The sequence below is a fragment of the Zeus faber genome (assembly GCF_960531495.2).
Source record: "Zeus faber genome assembly, chromosome: 1".
Lineage (NCBI taxonomy): Eukaryota > Metazoa > Chordata > Actinopteri > Zeiformes > Zeidae > Zeus > Zeus faber.
This window is the reverse complement of record NC_137193.1, coordinates 17,611,112-17,634,006: the sequence shown is the minus strand read 5'-3', so window position 1 is coordinate 17,634,006 and position 22,895 is coordinate 17,611,112. Positions and strand designations below refer to the sequence as shown.

The following is a 22,895-nucleotide window of genomic DNA, read 5'->3' as shown; positions in this document are numbered from 1 at the left end:
ATTTTTGGAGCAGATCGCCATGTTTTGGTAAAATCATCAGATTGTACAATCGCATGTTCCCATCCAAATGCGAGGGGAATTTAAAATAAACGTTAGAAATGTCATGAAATGTGCACTAGGTGCGTTTCAATCAGTTGGGGTACTTGGGTTGAGTCAAATGAACTGTCTATCATCATATATTATCATACATTTTTTCTGTTCCTACCACGGATGCCAATATACGGCTCTTCTGCAACAGTTAGACGTGTATTTTTAGGAGTTTTATTTCATGCCACCATGATAGTGGCATACAATTATAAAAAAGAACACAATTACGTTAATTATGGTTATTTGTATGACAATTAATCGTCAACTAATATGTAATAATCGTGATAGCCCCAGAGCTGCTCGGAAAGGAAGTTATTCCTCCAGTGCAGTTGACTGACACTTATTGCTTAACGGTGGGATGTGTTGTTGTGATGTGTAGGTCCACTGCTCCTACCACGCTCTGGTGGTGACAGCTCTGCGATGCTGAGGCCACTGGATATGCACTGTGTCTTCTTCATGTGTGTGTCCTGAGTTTGCATGTTAGGTGGGCCAGCTTTCATTTTAACTTTCTGCTTAAGATATTGGTCATATTTGACTTAAAACACAATAACGTAGTAACAGCAATTGGATTAATATTTGACTACGAGCCTGATTATTATGACTTGTAGTTTTTGTTCTTGGCCAGGATTTTGTATTTGTCCGCAGCACCTGGGATAAGTTCACTTGGTGCGTTGTTGTTATCCAAGGCGGTTTGAGTGTTTTTCCCGGTGTGTGAGTTTAACCAGGCACTGTGTATGTCTGTGGGGCTACAGCAGCACCTTTCAGACTAAGGAACCTTGTGTTGACCTTTGGGCTTCAGGAGGTTTTCCATTCTCTCTTCCCCCGCTGTGTGGAAGGGGACACGATGAGGCCATGAGCAAAATGACCTTTTCTTTCAACAACACCTCAAGGCTTCCGATCCCTTCCATCTCCACTCTCTCGCAGTTTCATTTTGGTGTTCATCTTGGTGAAGTATCCACTTATTTCCTAGCCTTAAGATGTATTTTTCTGGTTGTAGGCCCTGAAGTGCACAGACTTATGAACAGTTTTGAAATGTTCAAATATTGAAACAAGATAGACATTTTTTAGCTGTCTGAAGTAGTTAGAGGACCTTCCATGAACTATTCAGATTGGTTGAACAATTTGGCCACACTCTTCCTTGATATGTGATTTGTTAATGAGTCATGTTTTATAAGAATTTTGTATTTCTGTGTGTCCTCAATTGAACTTATGAAGTATTGTGACATTATGTCCTAATAAGAACGTACATAACCACACATGTGACTACGTGCAAGAACAACATGTACGCAAGTGACTACGTGCGAAGAAAAGATCAATGTGTACAGACAACATGTACGCAACTAATCACAAAGGAACATATGGATCACAAAGAAGTGTTTGATCATCACGTTCCAACCAAAGGCGCTCCAACGGCCGATGACGCAACAGGGTCTCCATCCTTTAAATAGGCTCAGCTCTCTAGAGAGAACTGACCATTTCCTCTGTAACAACATTGTGTTGTTGCTTTGTAAATGCTCCTCTTGTACAAGATGAAATACTTTATTAACCTTAAGTAATTGTCTCCGATTTCCTCTATAGCGATTACTCCGTCCTTGAACAAAGTTTAGAACTGAATAGTTTTAATATGATCCATGCTTGCAGAAAAGTTAATTTACTGTTTAGTTGGAATCAATCACCCAGTCACACCCAAATCCATTACTGCCAACATGATATAAACCACAATTTCATAATATTGCATTTTTAAATACTTTTGTAGTTTGCCTGTTGGTGTTTTATTGCATTCGTTTTTCTTGTCTTTTATTTTACAGCAAGAAAGGGAACTGGGCTATTCCTTTGGACTCACAGTGTCAAAAAGTGATTTTACTTGAAGGATGGACTGTTGGGTTATATTAACACTGGCAAGGTCCAACCTGAGACCTCGTGGCCTGAATGCAATTTTCTCAATGTTGAGTGAACCGTTTCTGTGTTATTATCTTACTTTGTAGAATAGAACTCAAAACCGTTTGAAATGAACTGTACATTGCGTTGCTTCAAAGTTTTTCCCTAATGTCTCTTTCTCTTTAATCGACTTATCACTTGGGAAATATGCATTGTGTGCAAGCAGACTCTCAGAAGAATGACAGGAGCTGGCAGAGTCGGTGACAGACTTATTTTCTTTTCATCATCATCATATAACCACCTGTTCTAAATTTTCTTAATAGCTTTGAAATGTCATGAGCACACGATAATTTGCAAATGCAAGTATCAAATCATTGATCGTTTTTTATTTTCTTCCATTAATATAACAATAACTTGTATATTTTTTTGTCGGTGCAGGACTGTGGCAGCAGAGGTGAGGAAACAGATCGCTGGCCAGTATGGAGGCTCTCCCCAGCTCCTCAAGAACCTCAACGTGGGTGCTGCCGCCAGCAACGCAGTAAGCAGCAGCCCATGCCCCAAATCTAGTTCACCACGCTACACATGCAAACCCATGGGCTTCAAAATGTATTTCCATAGTATCGAGCAAATTGCATCGATACTTTTCACTACTTAATGCCACAGAAGTAGTTTGTTTCTTGGCGTCAATGAGTCTAAAATAAAATGTTGGGCTTGGCAAAGGCTTGTTCAGTTATAGAAGTGTCGGGTGTCACATGCATTTCTATTTATAAAGAAATGATAAAAGATTTTTAAAGGCTGGGAAGAACCAGTCTTTATCATAAATTCAGTCACACAGCTGGTCACATTCCACTGCGATGTGTTTAGGGACAACAGTGTGTGTCTCCTCCGGCTGGAAATGGTGTTTGGGGCATGGGAGTTTGACTGTCGGTGCTGCTGTGCCAAAACAACAGCAGCTCTGAACACACAAAGAAGCAGACGGACCCTCCACCTAATTAGGATGAAGCCGACTTTTAATTAAACTGTGGCGTGATTGTGCTTGTGCTCTAATTTTCACTGGACAGGCAAACACACACACACACACACACACATACATACATACATACATACATACATACATACATACATACATACAAAGACCAAAGTATCAAATTTTTAGAAGTTTCCAAAATAAAGATTCCCCCAGGGTTCATGGTTTTCAGAAATGTACAAGAACAACTGAAACTTATTTTTCCTGTGCTTCTGTCGCCGCACGTGTCGGGGACTTGCTGTTCCAGTTGCGTGCGCTGGCTGGAGTGAATATCAAAGCCCCTGCCACTTTCACGATTCACTCCTTTTGAATATTTATGCAATGCGAATTGGTATAACTTAAATGCAACTTGATCCGAGAAGAAGCTTGGGAAGCTTAAACACGGTTCCGGGCCGACAAGGAGATGCGCAGGCTGCAGATATCCAAAATCGTACTTTTCTTTGAACTGTTCTCAGGGAAGTGTACGCAGTCTTGGAAAATGCCTCCTCTCTGACTTTGATTGTTCCTCCGTCCAGGTTCCCCTCACGGAGGCGGTGGAGCCGGTGGACTTTGAGGAGTACCTCATCACTCACCCCCCTGTCATCGAGTCGGGGCCCCTGAGAGACCTGATCGAGTTTCCTCCGGACGACATCGAGGTGATCTACACCCCGAGGGAGTGTCGCACTGTGGCACAAGCCGTGCCAGAGGAAGGGTAAGAGCGCCTGGGCAGCGCTTGTCAGTCGTAACAGCGTATTAATATGATACCAATTACAACAAAGTCATTCAGCAGTTAGCACATGTCAGAAGTTACCCAAGACCTTTTTGGCTTGAAGACACCCTGCCAGACAACGAGGCCATCTTGCCCCCTCAGTCAAGTCAGTCAGTCCTAACCCTTGACATGCAGGGTTTTTCGAAGTCTTTAAAACATGGCTTGAAACTCGGGGCCCACACGATTCACTGGTAGGCCGATAATATTGGCCAATATTTAGGTTCCGAGTTTTGCAGATAACGTGCCGATAAAGGTTATATCCTATATCTCCAATGGTTATACCGCCCATGAACGGATTTAGAAGCCACGAGTAGTAAGAAGTGAGTGAAGTTCCAAAGGTTCTTATGTCTTTACATTGCTTAACAGGTTCTTATGTCTTTACATTGCTTAACAAAATCTTGAATTAAGTCAATATTCATCTGTGGACATTTCGTTTTGGAGAAGATGAGATTTAATGCTGGAGAATATTAAATAACCACTAAAGGATTCTTTGTTGTCGATCGTAAGCTAGCAGAGACTGCGTAGAAACAGCAGTGGGGATAGGCCTATTATGATATCATAATAGCTGGGCTTTTAGCGCTAAAGTAAAATTGTGACATTCCTTACTCACCGTTAAGTCAGTCGAAAACATATATAGCGTTACCACTGCAATTTGGGGTTCAATATTTAATAACAAATTAAAAAATGTAATTAAACAAATAACCAAGAATTAATAGTGGTCTCGTCGGAACACAACTCTCTTTTTTGAACCGCCTGTTTAGTTGAGAGGAACTAATTTATTTAATTTAGGCAAAACCAGCTTTGAAGCATAATTAATCAATCTGGTATCTAAAGTGTGTGGTCCTACTCTTCCAGTGATCTTTAGAATCTACTTGGTGCTTAACCGCCCAAAGAACGACCTTAGAAACAAATGAAGTATTTATTGATAGCTAAAATACTTGGTAATGAAAGGTAAAATAAAGAAATGAAAATTAGAGATGAAATAACATGAAATCAATATAACAAATCCAAAAATCATTAACTGGAAAATAACTTGTCCCTGATTTGGCAGTGATAGAGCTTTATTGTCTGTGTGTCTGTGTGTGTCTGTGTGTCTGTCTGTGTGTGTGTGTGTGTGTATGTGTGTGTGTGTGTGTGTGTGTGTGTGTGTGTGTGTGTGTGTGTGTGTGTGTGTGTGTGTCTTCGTAAGATAAGATAAGAGAACAATAACGGTAGCCTAAATATAATTCCTACGTTCTTTTGATTGAAACGATCCCGCCCACCAACTCTCATCACAGCCTAGAAGTGGGATTCACTCGACTCTTATGTTGCCTCCGGGTGTGGCTCAGCTGATGGGGGGGACTCCGGGGGTGGTCGTGGGGAATCCTTCCGATGGCACAGTGCACCTCAGCAGGTGGTCCACTAAAGTACCATGTAGTCGGTTTGCGGAGACGCGAAACCGCCGTGTCTTTCAGGAAGTCCCGTTGTCCCGTCAGCATTCAAGGCAGGCACGTTGCAACCGCATCTAAGTAACGATGCGTCTGGGACGCAGGAATCGTCTGTGTCGGCTGGAGCGAGTCGGAGAGTGATTTCACCTAACTGTTCTAGTTGACCCGTTTAAGAATACACTTTCATAAATATGAAGAGAATGAAAGGGAAATGTCGGTGGCCTTCCGACGATAAGTACGAAGCTTTTATTAACTGGAGAAATCAGGTTGTGGAGTTACTAAATTTGTCCGAAACTTCGGTGACTTTAAAGATGAAACAAACAACAAGTTCGCTGTGCCGATTGCGAATCAGAAAGTTTAACGTGGATAAAACTTACATTCATAAAATAAAAATTAAATGATGAATCAACTAAAGAAAAACATGAGAAGTTGATATAAGGTGGGGGGGTTTCTTAAAACAAGAAACCTAATTAACACAATTCAACAGGTTTCCTTTCACTGCAGTCAGAGCTGTGCCACATACATATATAGCAGAAGCATCAATATTAACCTGATAGGATGACACAAAATGACAAAAATAAAGCTTTGAGGCCCCTTGAGGCAGTACTAAATTTAGTTTATGTGCATAGCAGTGTATGAATAAGGCCATAGGTGCCCTCTCCTTAACTTTAGCCTGCACTCCATTTAGTCCAGATGACATAACAGGTGCGCCATCATAACACTGTGCCACAACTTTATCCAGACATTCATTTTCCTCCAAGAAACGGACAATAAGAGCAGCCATGTCATGGGCTCGCTTGCCACTAGTAACATCTTCAAACTGTATAAAGTGCTCCTTGACACCTGTGTCCGTCACATAAGGCAGGACCAGTGCGAGCCACGCTGCATTACTCACCTCTGTCGTCTCGTTTGTATGTGACAAATAATCTCTTGAGCTTGAACTTGTTGTGCTCAGCAAGAATAGAAAGAAGCTCCAAATAGTTGCCTCTATTTGTGGGTCCAGCGCTTTCATCATGTGCCCGTATGGAAAGTTCTTGTTTACCCAAAAATATGACACAATCGATCAGTCCTTTCAATATTTCCCCATTTTTCTTCCACCTTTTCGTCGTGGAGTTCCGTTTCCCAACGCACTTGTTGGTTGAGCTGCTGGTCCCCTCGGGTGTCCCCGAACGTTTTCAAACGCACCGTCGCTTGTAAGCGTCCGCCTGTGCTTTGGTGTCTCGTTGCTGCCTTGGTTAGACAACTCAAGTTTGCAAACCCCACGTGGCTCCAAACACCAAGTCGATCCGTTGCAAATAACAGACACTCCCAGCAATACAATTTGCAGTGTTCCTCGGAGGCTGTGAGCCAAGGGCACCGCTCGTAGTTGGTGATTTGAAAGTTGCGGACAAACCCTTTCCCCTGCTGGGACGGGCTTGCCTGCTGCGGTGTTGGTCGAGCTTTTCTTACGATGTCCAGCTTTTCTTAAAAAGTCCGTCTTGAAAATGGCGTTAAAATGATATCTGCGACCAAATTAATTTCTTCTCCTCCTTCAGCCATTGTGGGTTGAAAAAACGATTAAATAACGAAAATATTTGAGCTTGTGAGGGTCGCTACGAATGCGGTTCAGCTAGTTCTTACGCTCTCTGCCCATCCAGTCAAAGGACGGGAAAATGCCGACATTATTGAATGCCTGCTAGATGGCTTTGGCGTCGCCAACTCGAAATCTGATTGGCTAAAGGAAGCTTCGTTGCCATTGATTCTAAGTTACAAGCGCCCCCGCACTGTTGATTCTGAAGGCCTCGAGGCAGATTTCTTTGACATGGCAACACATGATGGATGAAATATGACTGGATAAAAGCTCTAACATATGTTTATGTTACTACTGTCACCACTGGAAGCAGCGCAAACAAGAGAAAAGCTATGAAATGAAGATAATAAACATTTGGGAATAATTAAATGAAGAGAATAGACATTTGGGAATGATATTTAATAATAATAATAATAATAATGATATAAAAACATATTCATGAAAATAAATATATTAAAATGCAAGGCAGTGATTCTGATAGTGTTTAGGCCAGCAGAGAAGCCCTTTCTGGCCCTGACAGCCCACCACTGATATATATGAACTTTTAACAGTGTTATCAGGAAAAATATAAAATGATAATCAAACTGACATCCCGATATGCTTACACACCATAACAGGATATTTGTGTTATATCCACACAAACATTGATTATTGACTATGTGACATAACAAATTCCTACCTGTATCAATAATAACAGAAAGAATGTCAACATAACACTCAATTTGGATATAACACTGACACCTTTATTAATGGAAAACAGGGCTGTTTCACGTGATGCCACATGATGGCGGTAGAGGTCCACTTGAGAAATACCTGTAATCTACAACTCCATAAAAACTCCATCTGATATCGTAGAGTCTTCGGACGTTCACCAGTTTGAGTCAAAAATAATTACGTCTCATGGTTATATCGATTATTGTGTGATATCATTCATATAGGTATAGTTGTGTTTAAAAACATGCAATGTACTGTGAAAACATTCTTACAGGAATGTGTTCTTCAAGATTTTATGACTCCGTTCTGGGGATAAAGGGATAGGAAGAGATAGGGTGAGATGAAGGGACAGAGAGAGAGGGTGTGTGTGTGTGTGTGTGTGTGTGTGTGTGTGTGTGTGTGTGTGTGTGTGTGTGTGTGTGTGTGTGTGTGTGTGTGTGTGTGTGTGTGTGTGTGTGTGTGTGTTAAGCGAAGGAGAGAGGGTCTTCACGGGAAGGAGTGCGACGTTTCCCTAATTAAACATGGCGTCTTGGGGGAATGATGTATATTGGCTGTCCATGCACACATTCAAAGCAATTTTTTGGGAGAGTTTTACAACCGACTTACCCCTTGCAGGTCACTAAAAGGTTTCTTATCTTGTGGGGGTCCTCTTATCAGGTGGTGCCAGGATGTGAGACGGCGTCTTCCTGACAGTTTAACATTGTGGGATTAAACAAAACTGTCCATGGTCCTTTTTTTTTTTTTTTTTTTTTTTTTTTTTAAACACGAAAAACCTGGTGTTTGGGTTCCACGGTAATAAACATTGTTCCGTCTGGTGCTCTCGGTTTAGTTCAAAGTGCAGGGTTCTGGACACTCCCACGCTACACATATTCCGTACACATGGCGTTTTTTTTGTGTCGTTCACTTAGTAAACGGAAACAAAAAATGATCTAAAATAAAAAACATTTGCCTTTGTTTGGGGAAACGGGAAACGTGGACGCGCAAGCGGAGAAAATATGTGCCAGTGTTGTGTGGAGCTCTGCCTGCCCACGTGCTGGTAGTTTCCGCTTTAGCTGGGCGCGCTCCCGCCAAGTGCATGCAATACCCGGCGGGCAGGCAGAACTCGGCACAACACAGGTGCTCCCGTAATTCACATGCTGGGTGGGGCATGTGAGGTGGGGCATCTCTTTTTCACCGAAAAGGTACTTTGGCCTAAATGGTCAAAATGGTTATCCTTTTTTCTTTTAGGTTTTGTTACCTTGTAGGGGTATATGTTTTTAATTGTGATATATTTTTGCCATATCGCCCTCCCCTACATTAAATTGCGTTATTATATATTAAAAAATATATATAAATATAAAAATATTGGCAGATAATATCGGTTATTGGAATTTATGAATCAGTGACAAAAGGTCCATTTTGAACGGGCCCAACTAAAAACCATACTTACCAACCATATGTGTGCTAAAGTGACGTACAATTATTTAGAATTTCTATTTAGTTTATCTAATGTCCTTTTTTTTTTTTTTCTGCCTCAAGTATGTTGAGGATCAACCGAGAGGTCTTCCAAGCTGAGTAATTAAAAATAACTGAATCATTCTTTCATGCAAGCCATGTTTTTCCTTCTCCAAACAAATTTTTATCACGTTATATGTTACGTATGCCGCCTTCAGTGGTGATGATGTGAATGTATGCCTTGTAAAATAAACATATCTGCCAAACATGATTGCACGCCATTGGATTATGCGTAGGCTCCAGAAAGATGGCTTCTCATCTCAAAATAACTTCTAGTGGGCAAGGTCTGTGTATCGCCACAGGCAGGAAATGTCTATTTTAACACACTTAACATGGCTGTGCAAGCCCGTTTGCAATGCATGGAAAATCAGGCTCAATGGTCTTGAATATGTCCTGCATTTTGATGCCGAGTGTGTTTTTAACAATATCGATTGGATAATAGTGTCTATTTCCAATGCTGATACCTGCAAAAAAAAATCGACCCGTGACTGATCTGATCCCAGTGTTCTCAGGTTTGATGTTGCCAAGACCCATGTACTTATTTATCAGATTTGGATGTGTCTAAGATGTCTCCCTTTGTCTATAAAAATATGAATATTACATATTAAATATACATATTAAAATATGAAATTGGCTATTAAAACCTTTTTTTTTTTTTTTTTTCTAATTGTGCTTTTCTACTGAGATCTGTGTGATTGAAGATGGATGTATTGTGATTGTGTTTGTGTTGCAGAGACACTGATGCCCATGTCCGGGACTGTGTCAGGTCCTACACGGAGGACTGGGCCGTCGTCAACAGAAAGTAAAATATAGCTTCATTATTTGTCTTTTGTGTTCTGTCTTTTAACAGTTCAGTTGCATGCTTTTCCCCTCTTATAAATCCAATAGTTATTCATCATATTTCATTAATAATCATGATTAACTTAATATACTTTTATTTATTTTTTCACCCCCTTTCCTATCCAGATACCACAAACTGGGCACGGGGTTCAACCCGAACACGCTGGACAAACAGAAGGAGCGTCAGAAGGGCCTTCCTAAGCAGGTGTTTGAGGCTGACGAGATGCCAGACAGCAGCAGCTACCAGGACGACCAGGTCAGACTTCGCCTTTGCTCCATTTGTAGACCGGTAACATGGTTCCCCCGGCACTCATCTGTTCTGTAATGAACCCTGTGGGGTGTGCGCTTGTCTGTAGTCAATCCGATCTCTTCAATGTGAGCCAAGCTTTGTGCAATCAATAAAACTAGAGAAGTAAAACAGGAGGAGCCCTCATGCTTGGCTTGAAGCGACATAAGTTCTCGCAGAGCTATTTTTCGGCCTGCAATATCAAGTGTTTTTATGAGTCTGTGATTATGCTGGGGGCTTACCAGGTTCTTGAGGTGCTGAAATAGCACCCTCAGAAATGTAAATACTGGAATACCTTGAAAATAGCCTATTTTGTGCCGAAGTTCTTGAAAACTCCCTGAAAAAAGTACAACCATTGAAAACCTGTGATATTCCCCCTGGTTTGGTCATTCACATCGAAATGTAATAAACAATTTCCAGAATCACTTTTATGGCACCGATTATGTAGGGAAATGTAAATTTATTCCAGCACGGTTGGATTTAGGCACTTGATAATATATATGCAGTAAGTATATATATATATATATACACACACACACACACACACACACACACACACACACACACACACACACACACACACACACACACAGTATAATAGATAGATATACTAATGTAAATAATGGACAATGACAATGAAAATTGGTCATATTTGTTTGCATGAAGTCCTTGAAAATTGAAATAGTGCTTAAAGTCCATGAATTTCATTTTGTAATGCCAGAATGAACCCTGTATTGTGTCATGACTTATTGCTGTAATCTAGCGAGCATAACATTACATCACACAGCAAATGCTTTTGTCCAAAGTGACTAACAATAGGTGCATTAGTAATTAGTATTGTAAATCATCTGAACATCAGTCTCCCTTAGCAAAGCTTTCAATAAGAACAAGTAGCATTCAGTTATTATTTTTTTGCAATGTTAAGGATAAATAGGTGAAGATCCTTAGATGGTTGAGAGGTCCAGGTGTAACCTGAAGAGAAAGGTCTTCAATTTTCATAACACAAAACAATGCCACCCGGCTGGGCAGCTATTTATATCAAATCAGGAGAGCAGTTGTTAATGTTTCTTTGGGTTCATTCCGATGTTTGTCAATAAGTCGTGGGTCATTGCGAATCTGTCACCCCAGGACGAGCTCAAGCGGCGCTCCATGTCCATCGACGACACGCCGCGGGGCAGCTGGGCCTGCAGCATCTTCGACCTGAAGAACTCACTCCCCGACGTCCTCCTCCCCCACCTGCTGGACCGCTCCCCCAACGAGGAGATCGACAGGCACAACGAGGAGCAGCGCAAGGCCCATCGGCACCGGGAGCTCTTCGCCCTGCACCCCGCCCTCGACGAGGTAAACACACAATACAGTCGCCCCCCCGCTGATTTGGAAATTAATGGCGGTAACTATTCATTCTATATTAATATTCGAGAAAACATGTTCAGTACTCCAATTGAGGTTCACCACACCGAGTTGAGCATTTATGCTCAGATACTTAAACTTTGAAGATGGAAAAGGGGCTGACAAGGGACAAGGGCTTCGCCACTTGCTTCCCCATAGCAGCACCTTTTGGGAATGTTTATGTCTCCATTCATGAGTAATGGTTTAAGAAACTTTGTGTAAGCTGCATTCCCATGAAACAAACCGGGTCATGTCTCCTGATATGAGGATTACAAAATAACTTATTTTTAATTTCATCCTCTCCAACTTTGTATGTGTTCCGTAGGAGGAGCCCATCGAACGCCACTGTGTGCCTGACGTGCCCAAGGAACACTTCGGCCAGAGGCTACTTGTCAAGTGCTTGTCCTTGAAGTATGTGGTGCACATCAGTTTAGTTTATTCTCAAGAAAAACCTGCTTTTTTTGCACTTTTATTTTTTAACCGCTTGTTTTCTGCTGACCTGTTCGAAGGTTTGAGATCGAAATCGAGCCCATCTTCGCTAGTTTGGCCTTATATGATGTCAAGGAAAAGAAAAAGGTAAGCTTTGATGCAGGCTTGCACACACCAATAGGCACATTTCACTTATTTTCTCTACTTAACAAGAATTTCTAGTGCATTTCACATTGTCATGTGCTTTTTTTCTTTTTGCAGCACCATAATGTCTGTTTATGACAAAAGACAAGAAAACATGTGACGCTTGACATAGTTATGCTCCAAAATGAATAGGAATGCACCGAATGTGAAATTCTGGGCTGATACGACGTTTAAAATAACAATTTGACCGATTGCCGATACTGATGTTTTCCGAGTTTCCCTGAACGCAGCATCACTTCCCGCTTGGAGCGCTGCAGAGCGCGTTTTCTAAAATTGATCGCGGATGGCGTCGTTCTCTCGGACAGATTTAAAAAATATGCGAAAATGGGTCGCCAAATATACTTTGGCGGCCGTTAATGGGGCGGCCCACCCAAGTACAGTCACTGTGTAGGAAACAGTGGAAAATCATCGGCCAGTGCCATCGGTGAATGTCATCTTATTTGCCGATGGTTCGGTAGCAGTCAACAAGGCCATAAATTGGTGCATCCCTAAAAATGAATCCTGTTATTAAATGTTAAATTTGCTAGGATCTATCACAAAGATAAGTTCATGCTATCACATCAGCACGAGTTTTTTAAATGTAAGCTTATTGTCCTTGTGACTATTACCTTGTCCATTAGATTGGCTATTTGTTGCATGAGTGTATGCATTTGCTTTCTTCAGATATCGGAGAACTTTTTCTTTGACTTGAACTCGGAGCAAACCAAGGCGATGCTCCGTCCGCACGTCCAGACGGCGGCCATCTCCACGCTGGCGCGCTCCGCCATATTCTCCATCACCTACCCTTCGCAGGATGTCTTCCTGGTCATTCAGGTCAGCGCTCCATCGCTTGCTCACTTTTTATCAAAGTCCCTTTTTTGGTGTGAATTGGAGAGAAACATTTTTTGTGACACAGGCAAACAATATTTCCAGGCATTTCTGGATCATGACATTTGCTCCTTTGCCTTTGGTGACAATTCTCATATGGGAATCCTCTGACTGAAACGTCTCTGCGCTCCTTCCCCTCACATCAGCTGGAGAAGGTTCTGCAGCAGGGTGATATTGGAGAGTGCGCTGAGCCCTACATGGTCTTCAAGGAGTCTGACGCAGCCAAGGTTTGTGCTCTGCTGTGCAAAAGGCCACAGAACGGTGTTTTAGTTTTTGAAAAGACCACGTACAGCGATTATTTATTCAGCATTTTTTAATGCTGCCCTTCACAGAACAAAGAGAAGCTGGAGAAGCTTCGTGGACAGTCAGAGCAGTTTTGTCAGCGCCTTGGCCGCTACCGCATGCCCTTCGCCTGGACCGCCATCCACCTGATGAACATTGTCAACAGCGCCGGCAGTCTGGAGAGAGACACGGAGCTGGAGATGAGCCTCTCAGGTCAGACGTCTAGAAAAGCAAAACTTCGCCACAGTACGATACGCCCACATATGGTGGCTGGGGAGTGTTTTGTGTCCAGATTCAGTTAATTTAGGAAACACCAGAATCCCTGGTGCAAGCGCTTCCCCAATCATAATTACAATTGAATCAACGTCCAGAATGAAATTGTTAGTGCCACCAGTTGGCCATAGAACTGGTGTCAGTGAGTCTGTCCAACTGTTTGTTCTTTACTCACATGTTATTGGCTGTTTCACTTCTGGCAATCTTGCAGGAGGCTGATGGACACATAGGTGCGTACAGCAGTATCTTCAAACAACTGTCCTACAGTTAATAATATCTAAGGCAGAGTGACTAAGAGGGCAAAATATCCAAACAAAGCGTTCAGCCGTATTGATCGCTGTTGTGTTAGTTTTGAGTTTTACAAACTGTGTTTGTATTAATTTTGACCTTACAAGGTTGAATTGCTTTGATGCTGAATCTTAGTTTTACCTTTTTTTTCTTTCGTCTCTTGCTTCATTCTTCTTCGATTGGATGTGTGCAGAGAGGAAAGGCTCGTGGTCTGAGCGGAGGAACTCGAGCATCATGGGAAGGCGTTCTCTAGAGAGGACCACCAGCGGGGATGAGTCCTGTAGCCTGACCGGCTTCAGACCAGCAACTCTCACAGTCACTAACTTCTTCAAACAGGTCGGTGCCAAGACACGTTTCGCACGGACTGTTTTATTGTGTATTTACACTGGTGTCCGCACTCACATCTCTGAATGAATGTGAATGTTTGTTTAGTTCTATAGGTTGATTGAGAACAAACTGACTATACATGTGCTGATGCAAAAGCACGCCCCACTGTACATTATGGCTTTTTTTTGTGTCTGTGCCCGCGTGCGTGTATGGGTGTTTGTATTAGGAGGGTGACAGGCTGAGTGATGAGGATCTCTACAAATTCTTGGCTGACATGCGGAGGCCTTCTTCGGTACTGAGGAGACTACGTCCCATCACAGGTGCGGTGCCGTTTTAATAAAGCAAGTTGGTATTTATTTATTTTGTTTAAAGGGGACCTATAATGCTCCTTTTCAACAAGTTAATAGAGGTCACTGAGGTCCGCAAAATATGCTTTCGAAGTTTTTTGCTGAAAATCACACGCAGATTATGCTTTCTAGCCATTCTAACGTGTCTCTAACCCATCCTGTTCCAGCCAGGACGGTCTATTTAGCGGGTGGAGCCACCCTCCCGAGGCCCCTATTTCTGTAAGCCATTGGGTTTTGAGCGCAAGTTCCGGGTTCTGTGAGCCAATAGGGTTTGAGCTAGAACCCGTCCGATATATCAGTTTGACCGATATATCGGCCATCATTTTACTTTTTTGACCACATCGAGATCAGCAGTTATGCAGCCGATGTGTCCCGATTTTTAAATAAGTATGATAAACAAAAAAACACTGATTATTTATCCTGTACTTGTCTGTGTTTTACTTCTTTACTACGTTACTCACCAAAATAAGCGCAGAAGTTCCACTAGACATAATCAATCCATCCATGTTTGTTTACACTCGCGTTTAGACACGGACACGGCTTTCCAAGCAGGAAGCAATGCCGCTCAGAAACTCGGAACTCAAACTCGTTTTGGAAGTGATGATGCGTTCACTGGAACTTGGGAAAAAATATAATCTTTTACGTTATTTTATCTATCAATTTGTATTTATTTGTTTGCTTGTAAGTTAAGTGTTCTCAAATATAAAAACTTTTATAAAATATAAGCTTTTCAAATGTATTTAAAATCTTTGCAATTTTTCACAAAATATCAGGCAAAACATCGGTAATCGGGGGCTAGGACGAAATCGGAATCGGCATCAGACCCAAAAATCTGGCATTGGTCGGGCTATAGTTTGAGCTTTTAGTCCTTAAACATTCACTTTCAAAATCTGTTTCTGAACAAATTTGAGGCGAGAAATCCATCCAGTTGCTGAGTCTTCACTCATATTGGCTCTGCAAGGCCTAATTAAAAAAAGATTTCAGACTTTTGTTGCCATGCTTCAAGCTTGTGGGAGACATGGACTTGCCTTGCGACAACACAAAATAAAGCAGTGTTGATTCTGCCCTTAATTTGTTTTTAGTTTATCTCCTAAAAAATAACTGATAAGAGTACCGTTAAAGTACCAGATCAATAAGCTGTATCTTAAAGATACCCATCCCTATGAGTCGTGCCCTGTCCCCAAACTATTTTTAGTTGTTTTATTTGGAGGAACGGGGCAGGATGATCGGTGCGCACGGAGAGCCGTGTTCGATTTACACATATAAAGATACATTTATGATTCCCTTATTTATGATTCCTAGTTGAAATGTTATCACTGTGCATTTTGTAAGTTTATATCTGTTTTATCCTGTTATTGTAATGCACGCTGACTGACAAAAAAAAACCAAAACTACTGCTCGACTTGAATAATCTCAGTCGACTGAGGGGTTTACGACTGATGATTCCACTCGTCGACTTTCAGGGGGCAGCTAGCAAAAAATAGACTGAGTTTTCTTATTTCGCAGTTTGTGTGTTAGTAGGCCCATCAGAAACCCAAATGTATGTGCACAAGCACTGAAAATTGTGTTTTTCATAATAGGTCCCCTTTAAGATCAGTACCGTTTACTTGTCAATGTTGGTATTATTGTTTTCTAGTCTAGTTGTCAGCACATACAATTTTCATTTACTTTTTTTTTTTTTTTTCTTTTCACTACTACAGCCCAGTTGAAGCTGGACATCTCCCCAGCTCCGGAGAATCCTCACTACTGCCTGACCCCAGATCTTCAGCAGGTCAAACCCTACCCAGACAGCAGGGTGCGCCCCACCAGGGAGATCCTGGAGTTCCCTGCCAGGGATGTTTACGTGCCAAACACCACATACAGGTACAGGGAATGCATGACGGGGTCAAACTAGAACCACGCTCAAGCCAAGAATTGGCATTTTCAAAACAGTTAGATTGACCTGATATTGGTTGCTTATTATAATAAATAATAAATCCAAATTAAGTGACATTAATGTCAAAGGGTGGATTATAAGTCATCTACGAGATTTGATCCCACAGCAAAACAAAATTGCTCTCTGGTCATAATTTTCAAGTCAAAGGGAAAGTTAAAATGTAATATATATCCTGTTTTAATGAAAAAATCAAAGTAAATTAAAGTTAGAATTGATGACACAGTCATGTCTTTGTGGACACTGGATTCATTGCTGGGTAAGGTCAGCCTTGTGTCTGGCCTGGGGACGGTTGCTATTTTGGTCAAGGTCTGTCAGATCGAGATTGGTTATCAGACAGTGGCATTGACATGATGTATTTGCCCTGTGGCTGTGTTTGCCAGCTGATAACCCGGTGCCTTCCTACTATGGATTAACTCATGCCAGACCAGATTGATCTGCCGGAGTTGCAGGTGTAACAATTTTTACATTTATTTTTTTTGCCTTTGATTTGCCACATTGTGAGCTGTTTCCAAACCGTTGTAGTAAATATGAAAATCCCTTTTTCACATGCCAAAGTTACTGCAAATTAATGTATGCATATAACTTGACACGTAGCCCAGGCTTGCTCATCTTGCACAATGAATTAGTCTTTTGAGAAATTCACTTGAGGCCATTAACTTATTTTCGTGTTCATGTAGAATCATATAGACTGTAGTTGATGCTTAAACTATACCCCTTGTTTGTCTCAGCCTATGCAATTGTTTTAAATTATTTTCTTGTAAGTGGTATACATGTACTGACAGTCTGCCAGACATAATGATCAACCACTGGTCAAATGAGATGGTACTCAATCCACTGATCACATGCCCACAATTATGTCACAATTACATCAGTTCAGTTTTAATTAGCTTTTGCATCGCCCACGCAGTGATTATTCATGCTGTATTGTATGCTGAATTTACTCATTGTAAGTTATAGAATAGGCTGGTTTAGTTCTTATATCATTGATCTTTGTCATTGCATTGGACTGTAATTTATTATAGTCATGTAGGTTTGTTTATTTTCTTTCATAAATATGAATTGGAAGAACATCTGACAGGTTGAAGTGTTAATACAAAACAAATGCACAGTACATTACAATACATATATTTATATTGGAAAAAGTAGGCAAAAGTCAATATGACTTAGTAGCATACGGAAATTACCGAACTTGTAACATGACCAATAAAACTATCACAATCGTTTAAATACATTACAATGTAAAAAATAAAAAAGAATGAGCTCATTAATAAGTCATCTGTATCCCACAGAACCTTGCAGCTCCTGTTTTTGTAAGTAGTTTAGGTAGTAGTATTTCAAAACATGTACATGTGGATGCAATCTGGTTTGTGTGTAAACATTTAAGAAATAGGAAGTTTAAAATAGGATACGGATGATATCTCTATAAAGTTCGGTTTATATAATAGCATTCAACATGTGGATATTTACTTTAGTCAGCAGAAACATGCGTCACAACAAGCTTACCCCTGCAAACTCCCGCTCACCATCTGTTTTTCTTTCTGATACAATGCTGTGGTACAATAGGTCAACAGGAGTATGATAGGGTAATGATCTGTGTGGGGTGGTTGCGTAACCGTGATAGTTTCTTGTCAACATTTCTTGTCTGATGCAGACGGTCTGCCTTTTGGCTTATCTGCTTATCTATTGGTCTGTTGCTCCAGTGCCAACTAAGATTCTGGCATTTTAGGCAATGGTCATGCCTACATTATCATGTTATGTTCTAGGCTAAGTCATTCTCTCATTGCATTAGCAGCAAATTCAACTAGAGGGTAGATGACTAGACATGATCAGTGTTGGTGAATCCGGCGGCCTCTTGGGAAATCGTTATTGGGCTTAATGGAAGCTTTCTGCAACAGGGGTCGGTTGTATGGAGATAGTGGTTGTCTTTAGTGAATAGTTGCTGCCCATGCTGGGCTTCCAGTAGATCCCCTTCCTCCTGGAAGAGCGGCTCTTGGCCCTCAGCCATACAAACCTCCCGTTCAGGTTGGTATCCCCACAGGGGTTGAACCACCAGCCACCTGCCAAAAAGTAATCATAAACAGAATTCATTTGGAGACATCTTTATGCCCTACAGTGTCCCCCATGTTGTCTTGATGCCTGTCTACCGGTCTGAATTGTGGTGTAAATTTTTAAAGGTATTTATTCTACTAGCTGCTTAAGGAGACAACTATTTATTGGCTGATGAAAATATCAAAATTGTGAAGAACAAACTGTGAAGGGGTTTTATCACTAAGACTATGCATCAGGCGATTTTGCTGATCACTCTGCCTGTCACTCCTTACCTGTGTAACTGCGTGAACAGTTAGAGTCTTGTTGGTTGTTGTTGTCTCTGTCTTTTGTGGAGAAGCTCATGCCGGTGAGGTTGGTCATTGCATCAGGAAAGTCCCCAGAGAGTTGGCTGATGTGCAGGGTGTAAGAGGTGGTGGGACCACCCAATGAGAACTGGTACTCTGCTGAGTGCCTCTCCTCCTTCCATTCCTCCAGCTCAAGACGCAAGATGGAGGCTCCTTGACCTGCCAGGGTGTGGATCTTCTTTAAACCCAGCCAGAATTCCTCTGCAAAACCAATTGATTTACAGTCACTATTTTTCCAGACTTCCCATTGAACAATGCGTGACAGTACATGATATTCTATCATTTTACACTTACTTTGTGCACAAATACAGATGCTAACTACCAAAGATTGTTGAGGGTGCAATTGATGTGGGCTTTTCAAAGGTTGTACCAATGGAGACAACTCCCGTATTATTTATTTTCACTCTCTGAATTTGCTCTACATTTTAAGTGCGAACTGAGATAAGTTTTAAACTACCCCTACCACCCCAGCCGGTAGTAGATGGTAAATCTTACGACATAATTGGGTTCTTAGTGGTGAGAAAAACTACCACGAAAGAGTTCATGGTTGCGGGAGCCCTCGCTTCATTGGAATGCAGCATGACTCTACCTTTGGGCTGTTGTCCAAGTCTAACAAGTATTGGGGAGAAATGTAGTGCTCAGGCAATAGAGGAAACCTGTCTGTCGACGAAGGCTGTTATACATCGCCTATTGTTTCCTGTGATAGATTTTACAGGAAGTACTTGAGTATACTTTAAGGCGTGATTTCTCTTGAAGGCTTTTGTTGACAAACTTACAAGGTTAGGGATAGAGCTTATTGAGCGAGTGTTCAGGATGTTTGAACAACTAACTCTGATTTTTATCCATTTATGTTTAAATGTTATTTAAATGCATAAAATGTTTTGCCTACAGAAGAAACATTCAACTTGACTGGAATTCATTAACTTGTCAGTTTTGGTAAATGATTGATCAAAAAACAAACAAGATCATGATCAGGTTTTTAAAATAATACTTACTTTCCAAATCACCAAATCCACTTTCATACTTCTCCCATGTCTGGTCAAAATCCACTGAGCCATCAACCCTGTGTTGGATCACTGTTGAACCTCCCTCTATTGAGTGAATAGAAATTAGGTATCTCTATTAGTCTGTTATTTTGAGTAGCTTGTTTCGATGCCCATCTAGCTGAGTAAACCAGGTGGTCATTCTTTTTTAATTTCATTTTGAGTAGCTCGTAGATTTATTATGATTTGTAATTAATAATATTTAATTTTGATCTAATGAATTTCATTCATTAACTCCAAATTCAGAAATCTCAGAAAGTGGGATACTTGAATGTCACACACCAAAACTCATTTTGCAGTAGACGTTGAATGGCTCAGATCCGTTTGGCTTTATGGCATACACTCCACTGTCTTTGGTCCCACGGTTGAACAATTCACTGCAGTCCTTGGGAAGATCTTGAAGAAAGGAGAGAAATGTATTCTTATGGAGAGTATGGTTAGAATGGCTCTCTCTAGCTCATAACTCATAAGCTCAGAAAACATAGAGTTGTCTTTGATTTAACAATATACATCTCAGCAGAGATGGGTTGCATTTGTAGTACTTTGACATAGCACATCAATTTATGTGATATTCTACTTTCATGAGCTCCCGTAACTCAGTCTCCTACCATTGTAGTCCAGGCCCGTTGAGTTTGCTGTCAGATATTCAAACATATCAAACACTTCTGAGTCCGAACCCACTTCCTCCTCAACTGTGTCTTGAAAGTTGTCATAGATAAGCTGCAATAGAAGCCACAAATGAAAGTGCTTTGTGAATAGGGCTTCACGAAGATCACTTCTGGAATCGTGGTTCTTGATATCAGATTGTTGGAACTAATTGTATGACAATGGCAAAATAGCATTACAATCTTTTTGTATAGTTCCGCTTCGAACAATAGTTGGCTTTTGCAAATCCTGGGCAAGATCTCTTTTGGTCTGATCAGAGGATCTTAGCCTACCTTGTCCTCCAGGCTTTTAATCTTGCTTTTCTGGTAGTCAAGTTGATCATGCTGCTCCCTCACGGCTTTTAGCAGATCGGTAATGGTTTTTTCCTGAGCTTCAATCACTTCCTGAAACGGCAAGTTCAATAGTTGATTGACTGACTCATATGGCACAATCAGTTACGGACTGCAGTTATTGGAACTCTGCAGTTATTCCAGCGCATAAATTCAACTGACCTCTTATTGTTGCCAGCACATTTTATCATGGAAAGAACAATTATGTTATCATGTTACATTATCACAAGTAAATGTTTGTGTGTAAGGCATGATGTCTTTTGTTAGCACAGATCAACAAATGCAGTGATTCTGAACTAGATTTAACAAGAACACTGCACACTTCACTTACAATATAAGCACTTTCCCACAACACTAGAAGCTTCCTACCTTAAGTGATATGATTTCAATGAGCTGGTCGGCAGGAACCACCTTCTGCGACAGTCCTGTCAGCCTCTCCTCCAGACTCCCCACCTTGCTCTGCAGCTGACTGCGCTCCTGCAAGATGCCGTTGATCTTGGTGTTGATTTCCAGCGACAGGTTCTTGATCTCTTCGTTGTTGGCCTTCAGGAAGCTGGTTGTCTTCTTCAGTTCCTCCTCCTCTTCTTTGATCTCGGAGGTGACCACCGAGAGTTGGTAAAATGAGCGGTCAAAAATGTTGAGCTTCTGGAAGATGTCATTGATCTGGGACTTAGTCTTGTGGACAAAGTCTCTCAGGCTCTGTCCGAGTTGGAGCAGGCCGTTTGCCAGCAGGCGAACGTCATCCAGCATAGCAAAGCGAGACTTGGCCTCAGTTGGGCTGGGTGCCTGGGTCAGGGCATGGGTGGGCAGCGTGGGGTACACATCTACCCCCGAGGAGTCAGAAACAGGAAAAGTAGATGCGAGATCGGCCAGCAGCAGAAGCAGCAACGGGTATGATGGCTTCATCGCAGGGCTCTTGTAACGAGGAAAAGCAAGTTTGTTCTTAAGTTTCTGCTCTCACCCTCCTCCACCGTGTGCAGTTCTGCTTCTACTGCTTACTCTCCTCAATCCTCCCTCCCCTTCTGTCTCCCTGCAAGTCTGTTAGAGGGACAAAAGCGCAGCGGTCTGCCCCCTCTTATATACTGCCCCCTCTGTAGAGCAGGGAGGGGGATTAGCTCATCATTAAACCCAGCTATGTTATAGCTGTGGATCCCCCCCACCCCCAACTCAAGCCCCCCTCTTTGAACAAACAAATCACAGCAGTGAGCAAATAGCAAATAAACCCCCCTTCTCTCCTACCCCTAACCCCCACATCCAAAACCTCCTCTAAACCCTCTACCCCCATCCATACAGTACCACACCCCACCTCACTTCCATCTATGGTGCTGAGCTGTGGCTGATCAGCAGAAAACCCAACAATGGCTGTCAGATGGTTTTTGATGGATTGTTTGGCTGATCAATCCCAGATCTTATAGTTGCCACATAACTTGCTCTGATTGATAATGCTGTGCGTAATTGATGTTCCTTGGTTTGATTTAGCGTCCTGCTGAATCAGCCTTGCATCACTCTCTCGCTGCCGTTTCTCCTAATGCTGCTTACTATATTTCACATTGTGGCAGTTTGCTGAAGGTGGGTTTTGAGCCATGTCATCCGCATCAGAAATATGCATCTGGGATGTAAAGTTTAGGAAACTTACCTTAAACTCCAGCAGACATGAAATAGTTGATGTATATTGAATGGCTTGCAGATTTTTACAAGAACGGTGAGCGTACACAGTCTGGTCATAAAATTACTTTTACGGGGAAATTCTCAGCCAGTTGTTTTTCACTTGGCTGCCAACTAAAAGCCCTCACCAAGACATTCTACATTTCAAGGCAACGTTGGTACATTTCAGTCCTGCTCACCATCGTGTTCTGCCCAAGTTGCAAACTTAAGATCTATAATCTGACAGCACTGTAATCAGCATTAGTCTTTGAGCAACTTCTGTTGCTGTTTAGCTTAGTTAAGATTAATATAATGCCCCCAATAATCTCTGTCCCTTCAAAAACCTAGTTCAGTGCAGGTCAGTTGATTTGAATGTAGACCAAAGACTTACAGTATAGAGCCATTAA

At 41.6% G+C, this 22,895-nt stretch overlaps 2 protein-coding genes across 2 annotated transcripts in view; one reads left to right on the top strand and one right to left on the bottom strand.

Moving 5' to 3' along the window:
• The window catches only part of dock7 (dedicator of cytokinesis 7), a 65,596-nt gene that overhangs the window by 1,261 nt on the left and 41,440 nt on the right, over nt 1-22,895 (top strand). Inside the window, exons 2-14 of the mRNA XM_080003454.1 lie at nt 2,404-2,503; nt 3,508-3,683; nt 9,679-9,747; nt 9,912-10,041; nt 11,200-11,412; nt 11,786-11,871; nt 11,970-12,036; nt 12,757-12,906; nt 13,107-13,187; nt 13,293-13,455; nt 13,997-14,139; nt 14,357-14,450; nt 16,178-16,340. Coding sequence (XP_079859580.1) covers nt 2,404-2,503; nt 3,508-3,683; nt 9,679-9,747; nt 9,912-10,041; nt 11,200-11,412; nt 11,786-11,871; nt 11,970-12,036; nt 12,757-12,906; nt 13,107-13,187; nt 13,293-13,455; nt 13,997-14,139; nt 14,357-14,450; nt 16,178-16,340 — 1,635 coding nt within the window. The remainder of the gene's footprint in view (nt 1-2,403; nt 2,504-3,507; nt 3,684-9,678; nt 9,748-9,911; nt 10,042-11,199; nt 11,413-11,785; nt 11,872-11,969; nt 12,037-12,756; nt 12,907-13,106; nt 13,188-13,292; nt 13,456-13,996; nt 14,140-14,356; nt 14,451-16,177; nt 16,341-22,895) is intronic.
• Nucleotides 17,436-21,866, bottom strand: angptl3 (angiopoietin-like 3). The gene is made up of 7 exons (XM_080003443.1): nt 21,214-21,866; nt 20,788-20,898; nt 20,458-20,569; nt 20,132-20,245; nt 19,802-19,897; nt 18,735-19,007; nt 17,436-18,470 (listed from the first exon to the last, which is right to left on the bottom strand). The coding sequence occupies exons 1-7, from the start codon at nt 21,748-21,750 to the stop codon at nt 18,286-18,288; spliced, it is 1,428 nt and encodes a 475-aa protein (XP_079859569.1). The 5' UTR covers nt 21,751-21,866; the 3' UTR covers nt 17,436-18,285.

Excerpts from the sequence above, each read along its gene's own strand:
- angptl3 (XM_080003443.1), bottom strand. The coding sequence starts at position 21,750 with ATGAAGCCATCATACCCGTTGCTGCTTCTGCTGCTGGCCGATCTCGCA. Across the intron at positions 20,570-20,787 it reads TTAAAAGCCTGGAGGACAAG|CTTATCTATGACAACTTTCA; the intron begins GTAGGCTAAGAT and ends CTTCTATTGCAG. Across the intron at positions 18,471-18,734 it reads CTGTTCACGCAGTTACACAG|GTGGCTGGTGGTTCAACCCC; the intron begins GTAAGGAGTGAC and ends ACTTTTTGGCAG.